Source organism: Cetorhinus maximus, chromosome 23 (assembly GCF_964194155.1).
Source record: "Cetorhinus maximus chromosome 23, sCetMax3.hap1.1, whole genome shotgun sequence".
Classification (NCBI taxonomy): domain Eukaryota; kingdom Metazoa; phylum Chordata; class Chondrichthyes; order Lamniformes; family Cetorhinidae; genus Cetorhinus; species Cetorhinus maximus.
In genome coordinates, this window is record NC_135901.1 from 14225354 (window position 1) to 14244488 (window position 19135).

General features: G+C 47.0%; 1 protein-coding gene across 1 annotated transcript in view; it reads right to left on the reverse strand.

The window, feature by feature from the left end:
* Positions 1-980: 980 nt before the first annotated feature.
* LOC144697833 (uncharacterized) overlaps positions 981-19135 on the reverse strand; it is a 166912-nt gene continuing 148757 nt past the window's right edge. The window contains exons 11-14 of the mRNA XM_078569811.1: positions 7792-8115; positions 6277-6345; positions 5164-5274; positions 981-2396 (exon numbers count right to left, since the gene is read on the reverse strand). Of these exons, the coding sequence (XP_078425937.1) occupies positions 5165-5274; positions 6277-6345; positions 7792-8115 (503 nt within the window). The 3' untranslated portion in view covers positions 981-2396; position 5164. The remainder of the gene's footprint in view (positions 2397-5163; positions 5275-6276; positions 6346-7791; positions 8116-19135) is intronic.

Sequence of the window (19135 nt, forward strand, 5' to 3'; positions counted from 1 at the left end):
GCAGGGTCAGTCACAAGGGGACGTAAGTTCAAGGTGAGGGGCAGGAGGATTAGGGGGGATGTGAGGAAAAACTTTTTTACCCAGAGGGTGATGACGGTCTGGAATGCACTACCTGGAAGGGTGGTGGAGGCGGGTTGCCTCACATCCTTTAAAAAGTGCCTGGATGAGCACTTGGCGCGTCATAACATTCATGGTTATGGGCCAAGTGCTGGTAAATCGGATTAAGTAGGTAGGTCAGGTGATTCTCACGTGTAGTGAAGGCCTAAGGGCCTCTTCTGCTCTGTGCGATTCTGTGATTCGGTGATTCTGAAGACCAATAAGTGCCGCAATTTTTGTGCCATTAAGATTAGAGAGACGAGCATCCCTCTTAAAATTCAAATCGTGCATTACTTGTTAATAATCTATGCTACAGTTGTGTGCATGGATCCTTAGATTGTGGTGCCAATCAAGCAGGACAAAGCAGTCCGCTTGATTAGCACCACATCCACAAACATTCACTCCCTCCACTACCGACGCCCATAGCAGCATGTGTACCATCTACAAGGTGGACTGCAAGGAATTCACCAAGGAATTGATCTCCTCGAGTGCAATAATGGATGGGCGATGATTGCTAGTGCAGCCAACAATGTTCACATCTCATGAATGAATTAAAAGAAAAATAGAGGAGCGTTTTATTTTTAAACTCAGTGGTTTGTAACGATCTGAAATGCACTAGCTGAAATGCTGGTGGAAGCAGGTATAGTAATAACTGTCAAAAGAAAATGGAATGGGAAGCCACTAATTTGCAACGAAGTGGGGGAAAATTACAGAGAATGGGCAAGTGTGTCTAATTGGCTGGCTCCGCCAAGGAGCCTGCACATTCAGGATGGGCCGAATGGTCTCCTTTTGGTGCTTTGTGATACTATGTGCTGTCTGTTGACTGAAGTAAACACCTGTCTCGCCATATTAGAAGCGGAAACAGAGACACTGAAACCATGCTTGAGGGAGGATATGAAATTTATTGAGAATTAATAGCAATACATCTGAAAGGAAACGAGGAGAAAAACACTGACAGATACATTTCACTCACAAAGGTGTGATTAACCAAGCAGATAAGTGAAAACATACATAAAAGCTCCAATTAGCATGGAAACACGGTGTGCATCGTAGACAGCCTTCAACGAAGCTTGCGGTCCAATGATTTAAACCACATGCCCGTCTTGTTTGTAAAGTGCTGTGTAAGTCTAAGGCGGCGCATGGAGGCCGCTGTGTCGCGGCCGCCCATTTGGGCTCCGATGCACAGGACTGCGAGCTGGGCGGCGCAGGGGGGAAAATCCGGGGGTCCAGGCAGTGCCAATTCACTTTGGCTCCGACCACACAATAGTAGGCATTGCACTGACCGCCAGAGTTGCGTCCTTTTTTTATTAATTGGCTGCGGCTAGGGCATTTAAGAGTCGACCACGTTACTGTGGGTCAGGACCAGTTAAGGGTGGCCGATTTCTAAGCCACGCCCAAGGGAATTAACCTAGGTCCCTGGATTACTAGCCCAGCGACAATACCACTACACCATCGCCTCCTGGTTGACTTCCATTGATTTATTGGACTAGTGCAAGGCCAACAGAGAAAACCTCCCGCCTGGAATTACCCCACCCCCCCGGCTATCACCACCATCCCCCACCCCCACCCCCTACCCCACCACCCACCACCTTCAAATGGCAACAAAAACACAGAGAAGGATTAACAGCAAGAGAGAAACAGCTCTGGGGCATTTTAAAGACCGCTTTCCCGGTGGCAGTATACCTCCTGGTTTAGCGGCTTTGCTCCAAATCCAATCAGATTAACCTGTCAGTTAACTGCGTCTTAAGCTCTAAAATCATTTTTAAAAATTGAAAAAAAAAATTCAACTAGTTGAAAAGAGGGGGGCAAAAATGTAACAGAAGGAGTGGGATGGTGCCATGAGTTAGATTGCTCTTTCAAGGAGCTGGCACAGCTACAATAGGCCGAATGGCCTCCTTCTGCCCAAGTAGGGTTCTATCATTCTAAGAAAAGCAGATAAAAATCGAAGTTACACATGTCCTTAAATCTAATACGATATTTTCAAAAATGTCCCGTAGACTAAGGCGAGCATAAAAACATGACCATGAGCTCCATACATAGCAGCGTCTTGCTCGTACTCCAAACTGACATGTTCATATCACACATGCAGTAGAATTTATGCAAAACTGTGACACTAAAATCAATGCATCAATGAAAAGGTTACCCAAAGGAAGGGCTAAGACTGCGAACTGCAGTGAACTCGCCATATCGAACAAGCTGTGCTGAATTAATTGAAGCAGAGTCACTGATCTCCAAGCGTCTGGCTCTGCGATTCCCAATCAGTGCCTTCACACTTGAATCCATTTCACCGCAAATAATTTCTGTGTGAGTGAAAATAAAAACACTAGTAGTAATGCGGAGGAGTGAAGTGAATCCCAAAAATCCAGCCTACAAGTTCAGCAAGTAATAGGTAAGGTAAATGGAATGTTGGCCTTTATTTCAAAGGGTGTGGAGTGTAGAAATGGGGAAGCCTTGCTAAAACTATACAAGGCATTAGTTAGACGAAACACCTAGAATACTCTGAACAGTTTTGGTCCCCTTATTTGGGGAAAGATATGCTGGCATTGGAAGCAGTCCAGAGAAGGTTCACTAGGTTGATCCCGGGTATGGAGCGATTTTCTTATGAGAAGGGGTTGTGTAGTTTGGGCCTGTTGGAGTTTAGAAGAATGAGTGGCGACCTTATTGAAACACATTAAATTCCTAGGGGGCTTGACAGGGTAGATGCTGAGAGGTTGTTTCCCCTTGTGGGAGAGTCTACGACTAGAGGGCATAATGTCAGAATACAGGGTCACTCATTTAAGACAGAGATGAGGAGGAATTTCTTCTCTCAGAGGGTCGTGAATCTGTGGAATTCTTTGCCGTAGTGGGCTGTAGAGGCTGGGTCGTTAAGTACATTCAAGGCTGAGATAAGCTGATTTTAAATCAGTAAGGGAATCATGGGTTATGGGGAAAAGGCAAGGAAGTGGAGTTGAGGATTATCAGATCAGCCATGATCTTATTGAATGGCGGCGTAGACTCGACGGGCCGAATGGCCTCATTCTGCTCCTACGCCTTATGGTCTTATGGTCGCGGAGCCTCCGTGTAAAGGAGAATGTTTAACATTTATGTTTCAGTGACAGGTGTACCTCTGCCTCCCACTCTCTTTTCCGCTTTCATGGGATGTGGGCGTCGCTGGCAGAGCCTGCATTTATTGCCCATCCCGAATTGCTCTTGAACTGAGCGGCTTGCTGGGCCGTTTCAGAGTTAAGCAAATTGCTGGGGCGGACCACGCAGTTTGTGGAGGCAGAAACCCTCAAAACATTGAAGAAGTCTTTAGATGAGCACTTGAAACGCCATAGCATATAAATACTGGAAATTAGGATTAAAATGTATAGGTGCTTGATGGCCCGCAAGGACACGACGGGCCGAAGGGCCTGTTTCTGTGCTGTATGACACAGATGGTGAAGTTTGAATATTGAAAAAAAACATCTGGAATGGAAAGACTGATGATGGCCCATGAAACCATTGCCGATTGTGGTTAATAAACCCACCTGGTTCACTCATGTCCTTTAGGGAAGGAAATCTGCCGCCCTCACCTGGTCTGGACTACATGGCACTCCAAAACAGCAATGTGGTTGACCCTCAAGTGCCGCCTGAACAAGGGGCAATTGGGGATGGGCAATAAACGCTGGCCTAGCCAGCGACGCCCACATCCCATGAATGAATGGGGGTGAAAAATGGGACCCAGGAGCCGACAGCAAAGACAGAATGGGAAGAAGGAAATTTCCCTGAAGGGGGATAGCGGTTTACAGGGGTAGAGGGGCGGGCGAAGCCGTCAGAGGTTAAAAATGAAGGCGCTGTTGGCTCCGGAAACTAGAATAGGTCGGCGAGTGCAAGAGTGACGTGCGACCAGGGCTTGGTGTGAGTTACACAGGTGTCCAAGAGGTTTGGAGGGATGGAGGCAGTTCCTGGGAGAGGGAGGGGCGGTGAAAGGGGGAGGGGGGGTGGGAGGGGTCAGAAAACAAGGCCCCCAACATCAAACCCGCCAGTTCATGACAGGCTGAGACAAAGCATTTGTTGTGCCTGGTCTGAGGCACTTTGTGCACCGGCCTGGTTCCCAAAGGGGATGAAGAAGCGCTACACAATCTGATGAAGGCATTGGGCGAGGCCATGGCTTTAGGTAGCTCAGGCCCCGTTCACTGAAGTACAGGAAGGAAGTAGAATTGTCCCAGATAATTGGCGGGGGGGACGTTGGTAGCGTAACCAATGTCAGGCTAGGAATTCTGTGACGAGTAGCTCACCCCTCGACTCCCCCCAAAGCCTGCCCACCGTCTAGAAGATAAAAGTCAGGAGTGTGATGGAATACCCCCCCACTTGCCTGGATGAGTGCAGCTCCCACAGCACTCAAGAAGCTTGACATTGTCCAGGGCAACGCAGCCCCGCTTGATTGGCACACCATCCAGGTTCTCAAAGGGGCAATTAGGGATGGGAAATAAATGCTGGGCCCAGCCCAAATCCCGCGAATGAATATTTGAAAAATCGTCGTTAAAAGCTCATCTGGTTCCCGAATGCGCTTTAGGCAAGAAAATCTACCGTCTTTGCCCATGTCTGGCTTACATATGATCCAGGCCCAGAGAATGTGGTTGACTCTTAACTGCCCTTGGACATGGCGTGGCAGTTCAAGTGCAGTTAGAGATGAGTCGCTAGATGCTGACCTTCACAGCGATGACCCCTGCCACAAAATATGTTTTTTTCTTTCAAATTGGGAGGTCTAAGAAGGCAAAGCAGTTAAAATGTAACTGCGGCGCGGGTGTCAAATAGTCAGGAGAGGAAAGGGTCTGCTTACACTAGAATGGTAGATCAATACAGTTGAGTTTATCGGGGGGCGGGGGGAAGGGATACCCGTTTTGCAATCCACGCAAGTTAATTTTGACACCCAGGCATTAGTTTCAGTGTCTGGCTTAACACGGGCGTAAGTGAGTGCCCGTCAGTTATGGGTATGGGAACGGAGGACGGGAACCGTTTGATTAATCGAGCAGTTCATGAGTAGCGACATTGCCCGTCGCAGTCTGCCCCCTCTCGGACACGCATTTCGCTCAGCGGGCTCACCTTAAAACAGCCACACCCTGGCAGTCATCATGACGTTGAACGCAATGCTCTTGAAAAACAAAAGCCTCAGCCCCATCACCGTCAGAGACAAAGAATTCGCCCTCGGAAGATCTGTAATAATGACCGAAACAAAGCATCGATTCAGTTAAATGTAGCCGTCGAGTTAAATTTAGGAGAGAAAAAAACTGCTACAAAAAAAGGGAACTTATTTCCATTATGTAGCCATTTGGCTCTTATATCTCCATCTATGCATCCCCCCACCTCTTCGTCTCTCCGTCCCCCATCATGTCTATCCATCTATCCTTAAATCTATAAATTTATCTATCTATCTATCTATCTATCTATCTATCTATCTATCTATCTATCTATCTATCTATCTATCTATCTATCTATCTATCTATCTATCTATCTATCTATCTATCTATCTATCTATCTATCTATCTATCTATCTATCTATCTATCTATCTATCTATCTATCTATCTATCTATCTATCTATCTATCTATCTATCTATCTATCTATCTATCTATCTATCTATCTATCTATATATCTATCAATATATCTTTCTATCTGTCTGTCTATCTCTCTATCTATCTGTCTATTTGTCTGTCTGTCTGTCTTTCTTTCTTTCATTGTTCCTTTCTTGCTGTCTATATGTTTATCTCTCTACCTATCAATATGCCTGTATCTGCCTGTGTCTGTCTGTCTGTCTCTTATCTATCTATCTATCTATCTATCTATCTATCTATCTATCTATCTATCTATCTATCTATCTATCTATCTATCTATCTATCTATCTATCTATCTATCTATCTATCTATCTATCTATCTATCTATCTATCTATCTATCTATCTATCTATCTATCTATCTATCTATCTATCTATCTATCTATCTATCTATCTATCTATCTATCTATCTATCTATCCATCCATCTGTCTATCTCTCTATATATATTTATATATCTAATATATGTATGTATAACTTTTGCTGCCGCAATCTCTCTATCTTGCTATCTTTCTATATCTTGGTGTGTCTATCTGCTTATCCATCACCATTTATCTGTTCGTCTATTTGTTAATATTTTATCTAAATATATTTTGGATAAGGACTCACCACTTTCCATGTCACTTGATCCTAACAGGGAATCATTTGAAGCTTTTCCACAATCGGTTTGGTTTATAACTGCAAGCAAATATTTCACCTATTAACGAGTGCGTTACTTTGTTGCAGGTAACGTTGTTAATATTTCTCTAAATGATGTCCCTGCCGTTGCCAATAGTGGCGAAGGAAGTCATTAATGAACAGTTGGGGTGGTAAGCCTAGTCCATTCGGAATCACGGACGGGCTTCGATAGCCGTCGCTCAATTGGCGCCTTCTGAGCTCAAGGATAGTGGACTCGACTCCCCCTTCAAAGATTTGAGCCCTTGATACGGGCTGCTCCATCAGTTGCAGTGCTGCACTGTCAGAGGTGGCCTCTTTCGAATGGGACGTGAAATAGAGGCCCTATTTGAGCCCTGGAGAGTAGGGGAATAAATGATCCCATGGCACTGCCCCAAAGGAAAGGCGATCTTCAACCTCCTGTTTAATAATTACCATCTACCTAAAGTCAGTGACACACAATCTGCTCCACATGGATGGCTGTGGGGTCTGGTTGCTGCCCTGAATTGTTATTTTTAAAAATTCATTCATGGGATGTGGCCTTCGCTGACTCGGCCAGCATTCATTACCCGGCCATAATTGCCCGCTTGAGAAGGTGGTGGTGAGCTGCCTTCTTGGACCGCTGCAGTCCCTGTAGTGTAGGTACACCCGCAGTGCTGTTAGGGAGGGGGTTCCAGGATTTTGACCCGGCGACAGTGAAGGAACGACCGATCTATTTCCAAGTCAAGATGGTGAGTGACTTGGAGGGGAAATTCTAGGTGGTGCTATTCCCATCTATCTGCTGCCCTTGTCCTTCTAGATGGTAGCGGTCGTGTGCTTGGAAGGTGCAGTCTAAGGAGCCTTGGTGAATTCGTGCATGGTATCTTTTAGATGGTATACGCTGCAGCTACTGTGCGCCTACCGACAGATGGACAGACAGAAAGAAAGAAAGCAAGCAAGAAAGAAAGAATGAAAGAAAGATAGATAGATAGACAGACAGACAGACAGATAGATAGATAGATAGATAGATAAATAGATAGATAGATAGATAGATAGATAGATAGATAGATAGATAGATAGATAGATAGATAGATAGATAGATAGATAGATAGATAGATAGATAGATAGATAGATAGATAGATAGATAGATAGATAGATAGATAGATAGATAGATAGATAGATAGATAGATAGATAGATAGATAGATAGATAGATAGATAGATAGATAGATAGATAGATAGATAGATAGATAGATAGATAGACAGACAGACAGACATACAGGCAGACAGACAGACAGCTAGATAGGCAGACAGGCAGCTAGGTAGAGAGATGGGGAGAAAGAAAGGTGGTGGAGGGAGCGAATGTTTGTGGATAGTTAGTTAATCTTCGAAAAGCACTTCTCGGTAATTTAAGATGGCCCCGGGCGGCCTTGGGTCGTAAAAAGCCATTGCAGAAATGCAAGCTCTTCCCTTCGAAAGGCCTTGCCGCTTACCAGCTTCGCGTATCGGCAGGGCATCTTTAGAGTATAGTTTCTGGTTGTGAGTTGCCCTACACGCGACGTTGATCGGTTGGTCGGGCGGGCGGAAGAAGATGAAAGCCGAGTTCCTGTAATACCCGGTGTCCAACAGGAAGCCGGGACTTGCACCATTGGCCCCGGTGAAGTTCCCCGCTTGCAGGGAAAAGTTCAGCTCCTTCGGGGAGAAATCCAAGGCCAGGCACACCACTGCCAATTTCGCATCTGTATTGGGGTTGGGAGGAACCGCTATGGCCGGCGGGTAAAAGACGGAGAGCGTCGGTTCTTTCGGATCTTTCTTCTCTGAAGATTCAAGAAGAGAAAGGAAACTGATGAGAGTCTTAACAATGTGAGCCCCCTCCCCCAAACTGCAGTGTCGCCTTCCATTAAACCATGGCTGACCTGCCCCTTGTTTCCATGTGCCCACCTTGGGTCCCTTCAGACTTAATTCGATCATTCTTAAAAGGAAAAGCCCCACAGGAAATCTAAGCTCTGAACTTCATTTGCAAGCCCACCCCCTGCGACCCTCACCCCCCTAGGTCTCCGCCTCAACAGCCTGCTCGGGGAGACATTTGCAGATTTGCACTGGCGTTATGTTCCCTCACATTGCCCACACCCCCCATCACACACTGAACAACCTGGCTCTCGCTTCACGGCTTTTGCCCCATTTCTGGCCTGCCCCACCACACAGGAAGGAATCGTTTCCCTCTATCTGCCTGATCAACTCCTTTTGCCTGCTCAAAACACCTCGCCCTCAAATAAAGAGGCAAGGACAGCTCCTAATCCGCTGACTGCAGTTCCCAACTTAAACATGCCAGCTCGCCTTCTACTTTTCCTGGCAAATATGAATTACCATTACAATTCCAGGAATGCTTATTGTTATTGTCTCTGGCTAGGCCAGGTATTTATTGCCTGGCCCCTAAGTGCCCTTGCTCAGAGGGCATTTAAGAGTCAACTGGAGTCCCATGCAGTGACTCCCCGAAAGGACATTCGTGTGCTAGGTGTATTTTTACAGCAATCGACAACGGTCAACATTAAACTTCTTAATTCCAGGTTTTATACCGAATTCACACCTACCGTGGTGGGAATGCAACCCCGGTCGCTCAAAGCATTGCCCTCGGCCACTGGGTTAACTAATCCATCAGCGATAACACTCCGCCGCCACCTCCCTGAATTTGAATTCAAATCCCACCATTTGCCGCGGTGGGATTCGAACCAGGATCCCCAGAGCATTACCCTGGGCCCCTGAAATACTAGTCCAGTGACAATGCCCCGAAACCGGCCAACTGCTGATGTTAGGCGTCACTTCTGCTTGATGTTAGCGAGGTTATGGCGCGGAACATCCCCATCCCCCCGGAATATCTAAAGGCAGATGGGTCAGTAACCAGGCGCAGAGATCTTTGGAAGTGGCAGCCCATTATTGAGAGAGGAATGAGCAAAGCACATGGGGATCTCGGAGCTCCATGAATAGAGGCACGAAGCAGGGAAGTTCTTCTGAATATTTATGAAGTTCGGCATAGGCCCCAACTGGATTATCGTGTCCACTTCTGGCCTACTACACGCTTCAGGAAGGATGTGAGAGTCCCCGAGAGGGTGCGGGAGGAGGTCTATCAGAATAGCTCCAGGGATGAGCGCTTTTAGCATCAGGGCTTTATTTTTTTACTCATTGATGGCGATGTGCGTGTCTCTGGCTAGGCCAGCATTTATTTCCCATCCCGTATTGCCCTTGATCAGTGGGCACTTAAGAGTCAACCACATCACTGTGGGTGTGGAGTCACATGTAGGCCAGACCAGGAAAGGACGGCAGGTTTCCTTCCCTGAAGAGGGCGATTAGCGAACCGGATGGGCTTATTTTTTCCCGAACTTGTTCCGCCCCTGAGCTGATTGTGGCTCCGTTTCAAGAGCGTGAGGGCAACTTTCTCTTCACCACTAAAGACAGGGGGCGCACAATGGTTACGTTCAATTCCAGTTTTTTTTTTAAATATTAAATTCAGATTTCACCACCTGTCGTGGTGGCATTCAAACCCGGTTCCCCCGAGCCTTAACCTGGATCTCGGGACTAACCGATCAAGTGACGAATGCCACCGCCTCCCGCTTTGTTGGAGGAGCTGGACCTGTTCTCCCTGGAGCGAAGGGGCTTTGATCGAGGTGGGCAAGCTGATGACAAGTTCGGATCAGAAGGGCAAATGAAAACTGTTCCCATTATCCGATGGTACCAGAGCTAGGGGATGTAGATTTAAGTTTAGACAAAACAGGTTGGGGCGGGGTTGAAGGTGGCGGGTGGGGGATGTGAGATAGAACTTGTTTAACCAGCGATTGGCGATGGCCTGCAAATAAGAGATGAATGATTCACTGGAGCGGGTGCAGAGGAGATTCGCCAGGATGTTGCCTGGGATGAAACATTTAAGTTATGAAGAGAGGTTGGATAGACTTGGGTTGTTTTCCTTGGAGCAGAGAAGACTGAGGGGGTGACCTGATCGAGGTGTACAATATTATGAGGGGCATGGACAGGGTGGAGAGGGAGCAGCTGTTCCCCTTAGCTGAAAGGTCAGTCACAAGGGGGACATAAGTCCCGGGGCAGGAGGTTTAGGGTGCATGTGAGGGAAAACTTCTTTACCCAGAGGGTGGTGACGGTCTGGAATGCACTGCCTGGGAGGGTGGTGGAGGCGGGATGCCTCACATCCTTTAAAAAGTACCTGGATGAGCACTTGGCACGTCATAACATTCAAGGCTATGGGCCAAGTGCTGGCAAATGGGATTAGGTCGGTAGGTCAGGTGTTTCTCACGTGTCGGTGCAGACACGATGGGCCGAAAGGCCTCTTCTGCACTCTGTGATTCTGTGAAAGGGCAAATCTATAGGGGCGCTCGGCAGAAATAAATGTGCGGGGATGGAGAGGGTGAATGGGATTGACTGCGCTGCTCTGTGCAAAGTCTGCAGGGACTCGAAGGGCCGATTGGCCTCCTTCTGTGCCTCAGTGACCCTAAATCTTCAGCGGTGTTTTGTTTTGTGAACCCAGAGTGTTGTTTGCCTTCGTGGTTGAACGCTTAGTGCGTAGGAGGGGGTTAACCTCCCCAACGTGTTCAGCCCTGAGCCGATGGTGCCTCTGTTTCAGAACGTGAGGGCAGCTGTATATCCACCACTGAACACAGGGGCACACAAATGGTTGCAGCACAGAAGGAGCCACTCGGCCCGTCGTTCCTCTGCCGGCCCTCCGAAGGAGCCCAGTGCTGCTCGCCCGGAACCCACACATTCTGCTATTGTCATATATTAATCTAATTTCTCTTTGAATACCTCGCCTGAAGCTGCCTCTACCGACCCTCAGGCAGTGCATTCCAGGTCCTATCCACTCGCTGTGTGAAAGAGTTTGTTTCACCCTTGGTGTTGCCTTCGCTCCTCTTGTCAATCACCTTAAATCTGCGCTGCCTCATTATCCACCCTCCCACCAATGGGATTGGTTTCTCCCTATCCGCTCTGTCCAAATCCCTCATGATTTTGAAGAGCAGGCGAATTAAGAGCAGGAGTCGGCCACTCTGCCCCTCGAAACTGCTCTGTCTTTCAATAAGATATGATCTGATTTTAAACTCAACACCATATTCCTGCCCAACCCCAGTCATTTTTCACCCCCCAACCCTTGCTAATCAACAATCTATCTCCCTCAGCCTTAAAAATATTAAAATACCCTGCTTCCACCGCTTTTTGAGGAAGAGGTTCCCAAAGACTCACGACCCTCTGAGAGATAAAGAAAATCTCATCTTTGTCTTAAATGGGCGACTCCTTATTTTTAACCAGTGAACCCTCGTTCTAGATTCTCCCACAAGAGGAAACATTCCCTCCACATGCACCCTGTAAAGTCCCCTCGGGATCTTATATGTTTCAATCAAGTCGCATCTTACTCTTCTAAACTCCAGCAGATACAATCCTAGCCTGTCCAACCTTTCCTCATAAGGCAACCCGCCCATTCCAGGTATTAGTCTTGTAAACCTCTGAACTGCTTCCAACGCATTTACATCTTTCCTTAAATAAGGAGACCAATACTGTACAGAGTACTCCAGGTGTCCTCTCACTAATGTCCTGTACAACTGAAGCATAACCTTCCTACTTTTGAATTCATTTCCCCTCACAATAAACGATCACATTCTATTAGTTTTCCTAATTACCTGCTGCACCTGCAATCTCGGCTTTTGTGATTCATGCACTAGGACACTCAGGTCCCTCTGCATCTCAGAGCTCTGCAATCTCTCAACATTTAGATAATAAGTTTCTTTTTTTTTATTCTCCCTGCCAAAATGGACAACTTCACATTTGCCCACGTTCTGCTCCATTTGCCAGGCCTTTGACCATTCAGGTAACCTCTCTATGCCCCCTGTCAAATCTCCTCTCAATCTTCTTTTTACCTCGGGGAAACACGATAGCAAGTTTTCCAATGTAAGGGTTTCCTTCTGCACATTGGCAAATTTCTGCCTGCGCCACGCCAAATGAATGGGGATAGGAGGGAAGTTTCAAATATGTTTGTTCCATACAATAAGTTAAGGTCCCCTATATTAAACACCACCGGGAATGATACAGAAACCATTAAACCCACTAAGGGTGGTTCCACTCCCCTGGTGGTGCGTGGATGGATTAAACCTCCCATTGCAGCGCTTTTAAGGGAGCAACGAATGCTTTCACATCGTTGCTGGAATATTGCATCTGACGCACGACCCTCTGAGAGAAAAAACTACTCTCCTCATCTCTGTCTTAAATGGGCGACCCCTCATATTTAAACTGTGACACCTAGTTCTAGATTCTCCCACAAGAGGAAACATCCTCTCCACATCCACCCTGTCAAGTCCCCTCAGGATCTTAGTCGCCTTCACTCAAGTCACCTCTCACTCTTCTAAACTCCAGCGGATACAAGCCTAACCTGTCCAACCTTTCCCCATAAGACAACCCACCCATTCCAGGTATTAGTCTGGTAAACCTTCTCTGAACTGCCTCACACGCATAGATATCCTTCCTTTAATAAGGAGACCAATATTGGATTTGTCCTTTTCCTTATTTGCCTGGTTCTACTGTGAGGTCTGTACCAGCACCAAACACTAGCGGCAACCTAGATATATAACTGCACGGCGACACCCCTCCTCACTAATACCTCACTCCTTTCCATAAAGCTCCCTTCGCGCGCTTTGCAAAGCCTTCTGGCAGCTACAGTGATCCCTTGCAAAAGCAAGTTGAGCGCGGTATGGCAGCCAACATCCTGAACTCTGCCCATGCCCGCTGCATGTTAAAGCGGCTCTAGTTAAGTCAAATTGGCCATCATTTGGTGAATATCCCCTCTCATCAATCCCAACTCTGTCCGGTTAGCACAACACAGGCGATGCAGGAACAAAGCTGGGCAGTCAATTGTAATGGACAGCACCGAAGTCCAGGTGACAAATTGAAATGTAGAATGAGTACCTGGTGGAGTTTACTCACTTGGTTTGACAGTTAATTTGTTCCCAGCTCCGAAGATGGGTCTGCGTTTCTCCCAGTTGCCCCCCACCGTATCTAACACATCCAACATCTCTCTCAATAAATACTGGCCCCCCTGCAACATGTTAGGCTTTATTCCTTGACACTATTCTTCAAGAATCAGAGGAAGGCGGGTTTTTTTTTGCAGTGGTAGATGCGCTAGTTAAAAGAGAAGACACATTTATGAAACAATTGTCCGAGAAAACAGGGCGCGGGGGGTTCGGAACATTTCGTTTCACTCGATCAGGTTTGATGATCGAGGGCTCGCTCCCTGGAAGTTGGTAACACACCAACTCTCAATAGGGAATTGGACATAGATTACAAAAGGGAACATAATGAAGTGATATGGCGCCATGGGCAGTATTATTGGGTAGTGAGGCTGAATGTTAATTCTCACATAAATCCGGCAGGGCAGAATGAGTCAAATGGCTTTCCCCAGGCCTGTGTGGCTCAATAACAAACACTTGGTGAGCTATCCATAAACAACGCTTGTGGATCAGAATTGGGACGATGGTGTTTTTTTTTTAATTCATTCATAGGATGTGAAAATGCTGAGCCAGCATTTCTTGTCCATCCCCTCATGCCCCCTGAGAAGATGGTGCTGGTGAGCTGCTTCCTTGAACCCCTGCAGCCCAAGGGAGGCGGCGGCCCGAGCGGTTTTGTCACTGGGCTATTAATCCAGAGAGCCAGGGTCAATCCCTGGGGGATAAAAACGGGGAAACGCTGGGAAAGGAAAGCTCCGCACCCCCGAAAGCACCTGCGGAGAGAGAACGGAGAGAGAAACAGAGTTAACCTCTGGGTCACGCAGACTCGAAACGTCAGCTCGCTCTCTCTGCAGATGCTCTCAAGCCTGCTGCGTTTTTCCGGCTTTTTCGGGTTTTATTTAATTTTCTGATTTCCAGCAGGCCGCGGTAGTGTTTTGCTTTTGCCTGAATGATCCAGGGAATCGGCGAATCCCGGCAGATGGTAAAAACTCAGTTCTATAAAAATCTGGACCACAAAAGCATTGCCGAGTGCTGTTAAAAAAAAACCCAATCTGGTTCACTGATGATCTTGAGGGAAGGAAATCTGCCGCCCTTACCCGGCCTCACCTATCTGTGAATCCAGACTCACAGGAATGTGGTTGACCCTTAACTGCCCCCTGAAATGGCCCAGTAAACCACTCAGCATGCATCCGTCTGCTAAAAAGGTGTCGTGCTAATGTCACTGAACTAATAACCCAGGGTAAATCCTTGAAAGTTAAAGGGCTCAATTCCCACCACGGTAGCTGGTGGATTTTCAATTAAACTCATACAGGTCTACAGCAAGAAAAAGGCCCTTCGGCCCATCCAGTCTGCGCCGTTCAAACAAGTACCTGCTATTCTATTGCCATTTTCCAGGACTAGGCCCAAAACTTTGTATGCCATGGCATCGCAAGTGCATAATCCAAATACTTCTTAAATGTTATGAGGGTTTTTGCCTCTACCACCCTTTCAGACAGTGAGTTCCAGGTTCCCACCACCCTCTGGGTGAAAGAATTCTTCCTCACATTCCCTCTAAACCTCCTGACCCTTACCTTAAATCTTATGCCCCCTGGTTATTGATCCCTACACCAAAGGGAAAATTTCCCTCCTCTCTACCTTATCTATGCCCCTCATCATTTTATACACCTCAACCATGTACCCCCCTCAATCTCCTCTGCCCCAGGGGAAATAACCTCAGTCTATCCAATACCTCCTCCATAACTAAAATCCTCCAGTCCAGCCAACATCCAGGTAAATCACTTCTGCAGGAGAAGCTAATGCAACTCTAATTGCAAATGTCATCAGTTCAAGTTCAAGGGCAATTAGGGTTCGGCAATAAATGCCCGCAGTGCCATCGACACCAACATCCCATGAAGGGAATAAATACAATCAATGAGAAATTGTAATTTTCACTGTTCCTGTCCAAATAGCTTGGGTGTTATTTCTGCTGCATTTACATCCCAGTGGGAAAGACCACAGACAATGGCAGCAAGTTAGAATAGGCTCATTGATTCAATTCTTTAGGATGCAAGGGCAGCAGATAGATGGGAAGACCACCGCCTGGAAGTTCCCCTCCAAGCTAGTCACCATCCTGACATGGAAATATATCACCGTTCCTTTACTGTGGCTGTATGAAAATCCTGGAACTCCCTCCCTAACAGCACTGTGGGTGTACCTACACCACATGGGAGTCCAGCGGTTCAAGAAGGCAGCTCACCAACACCTTCTAAAGGGGGCAGTTAGGGATTGGCAATACATGCTGGCACAGCCAGCGAAGCCCACATCCCATGAATGAGTTTTTTTTAAAATCAGTGAAATGCCATGTCAAAAGCAGCGCTGAATTCTCAATGAAAAGGCTAGAAGTGTTCGTATAACATTGAGAAACATATTGTGGGGCGGGGGCGCTGGGGGCTGTGTTGGTGGGGAGTGGGGGGGAAGGAACATCTAGAAGCGACAATCCAAGCACGAGAATGTTATTCCCGGTCAGGTAATGAATCGTGGATGGGAAGCTGGGAGATTAGAGAAGAGGGAGGCAGGGAAATCAACAGCTTCGCGATGTGCTGCTTCAGAAAGGATCCTGGGGATCATTTGGGTGAAGGAAAGCACTAACTGTAGAAGTGCTGAATGAGGCCTGAAGAACTCTTAAAGATCAGGAAAGGAAGGCAGGTGGAGGTTCTTTGGACCTGTCACCCACGTAGGTGCATTCGAGTGCCCAACTCTCGCTGGGAGGTTTGACGAGCAAAGAAGAGGGGAACTGCGGAGGAAGCAGATCGGCGACATTAAAACGGCTATCATAGTTATGGAGAAATATGAGGATAGATTGGATAGGCTGGGGTGCCTTCCTTGGAGCAGCGAAGGTTGTGAGGGGACCTTATAGAGGGGTATAAGATTATGAGGGGCATAGGTAGGGTGGATAGGAAGACACATTTTTCCATTAGTAAAGTGGTCAATAACCAGGGGGCATAGATTTAAGGTAAGAGGTAGAAGGCTAAGAGGGGAGCTGGGGAGAATTGTTTTTCATCCAGAGGGTGGTGGGAGTCTGGAACTCGCTGCCTGAAAGGGTGGTTGATTCAGAAGCTGGCGTAACATTTAAGAAGTATTTAGATATTGCGTTGCCATAGACTCCAGGGGTTTGGGCCAAGCGCTGGAAAATTGGGTTAGTGTAGTCAGACATTTGTTGCCCGGCGCGAACATGATGGGACGAATGGCCTCCTTCTGTGCTGTAGGCGCCTAACAGCCTATGAGCGCATCTTTCCATCCACCCTGACAGTTTCTGCTTAATTTACATTCGAAACCAAACGCCAGAAAATTGCGAGATAACTACAAGATTTTAATGGTAGAATCTTTGAAAATGAAAGATGAGTTTTTTTTTTAAAACTCGAATGAACGTTTATTTTAGTCAACTTTCTTAGATGGGGTTTCCCTGTTCCAGTAATATTACACCGTTATGCTTATCAGTCTAATATATTACTGCGGGCCAGAGCTGCAAACTCCTGGGCGCTTACACGTCAAGTTCTGGGGTGAGCTGAGCTGGATATGCATCCAAATAAAGCTCGCATGATGGGTGCAATGGCCTCAATTCTCTATCGGACATTACCGTAGCTCTCTTCTCAATTTCGCCAGGCAACACTCAGCAGTAAAGAACAGTAGGAGGAAGGATATTTCAACTGGTATTTACTGGGCACAACATTGAGCAGGATGCCACTGCCGAATGTGAGTTTTGCAGAAAAGTAATTAGAAACTCAGTAGGAGTTGTCCAGACAGAAAGTTTGCTTTGCGGGCACCTGATTCAGATTGAGCTCATATCGGATAGAGAAAAATAAACCTGTAATGTTCATTATTTCGGGGGTAGCACCAGACACAAAGTTGGCATTAAAACAAGCCTTGGATTTTTAAATGTTTTTCACTCATAGAAACATATAGAATTCTGACAGGGCTGGACAGACTGGATGCAGGGGCGACGTTCTGTCTGGCTGGGGGGTGGGGGTGGTGGGAGGGTGGGGGATGGGGGTCTAGAATAAGGGGTCACAATTTCAGGGTACGGGGTAGACCAGTGAGGACTGTGATAAGGAGAAACTCCTTCATTCAGGGGGTGGTTAAGCTGTGGAATTCTCTACCAAAGGGGGCGTTGTATGCCATGCCACTGAACATTTTTAAGAAGGAAACAGATAGATTTCTGGACCCTAAGAGTGTCAAGGGGAATAGGGGGGAGGGGGATTTCGGCGTTGAGATCGTATTGAATGGTGGTAGAGGCTCGAAGGGCCGAATGACCTTTTCCCTCTCCTTTCTCTATGTTTTTATGCGTCCCATGCAGTTAAATTTCAGTGACTTATCTCTTCTTGGAGCAGTAACGATAGGACCAAATGGCTCCCTCCTTTATTGGAAGATTCCAACAAGCTTCTGATTGTGCCTTCTGACCCCGAGTTTGTGAGGGCATTTTATTCCTCCCCCTCACCACAACAACGACTACACAACATAAGTGCTTTGCAGACACATGCGAATGGGACATTTACTATTAGTTTTAGTGCAACCAGGCGCAAATTACAGAGGAGAGACGACTTACTGGGTTCAACGGTGAGTTTGGTCCCCCTGCCAAAGATAAGCTTTCTGGCAGCATAGCTAGCACAGTGGTGCCAGCTGTTGCAAAATACGGCTCACCACATGAATAGCAGTGTAAGGGCTTACTCTTTCCTTGTCTAGTTTTGAGCGTGCAGCATATTTTGAGATTCTGCTTGCTCCCACAGCCAATTCAAGTTCTCTCCAGAAGCAAAGGCAACCATTTCTCCCCTCCCATTAAACTGAATTACCCTCGCCTTGCACATTTCCAGGCCACACGAGGGGCGCCGGTGGTGGAATGGCAATATGACTGGAGTGGGCAATGCAGATAGGCCCTGGGTACATGGCTTCAAATCCCACTTTGGCAGTCAGTGGCTTTTAAATTCAGTTAATAACATCCAAATTTCAAATATACTCGCATGAAAGGTGACCATGAAACCGAATATCGCAAAAACTCACAGGAAATCTGCAATTCTCTACGTGGTCTGGCCTACATATGACCTCCCAGGCACACAGCAATGTAGTTAATTCTCTAACTGCCCTTTGAATCGGCCCAGCAAGACAGTTACCCTCAAAGAGGCGGTGATACAGTGCTATTGTCACTGGGCTGCTAATCCAGAGACCCAGGGTAATCCTCTGGGGACCCGGGTTCCAAACCCGTCCACGGCCCAATGTTCAGTATTCAATTAAGAACAATTTAAAAAAAACAGATGATTGACCATTACCGATTGTCATTAATGTTCGGTTCATGAGAGCCCTTCAGAGAAGGAAATCTGCCATCCCACATGTCACTCTTAAATGCCGAGGGTAATTAGGGATGGGCAATAAATGCTGGACCTAGCTCGCAATTCATGAGTGAACAATTAAAAGGGGCAGCTGTTCACCTTTCCATCCCTCGTGACTGTATTCCTTAAGCAACTACCAGGATTCGGCTATCACCACCATGATTTTATGATCAGGGCGGTCGACATGTCGTAACTGTGGTGGGGGGTGGGGGGTATAGCAGTGCTGGTGGCTAAGGATGGAAACTGCTGCTTATCCATCTTCTGGCAAGGCATTTGATTTCAGTATTTGCTGAAGTTTTGAATTTGGCGTTCAAAACACACAAAGCTATCTGCTAATAGTGTAAGGTGAGGTTATGTTTACCCCGTTCCTTCGCTTATTTGGGGCAACTCTCGGGATCCAATGTCGCTAATGATGCACCACCTTTCGGCTCAGCACCGTCTTACTGGGTCCTGGGGTTACAGCTCGTGGCAAATACCCCTCACACCCC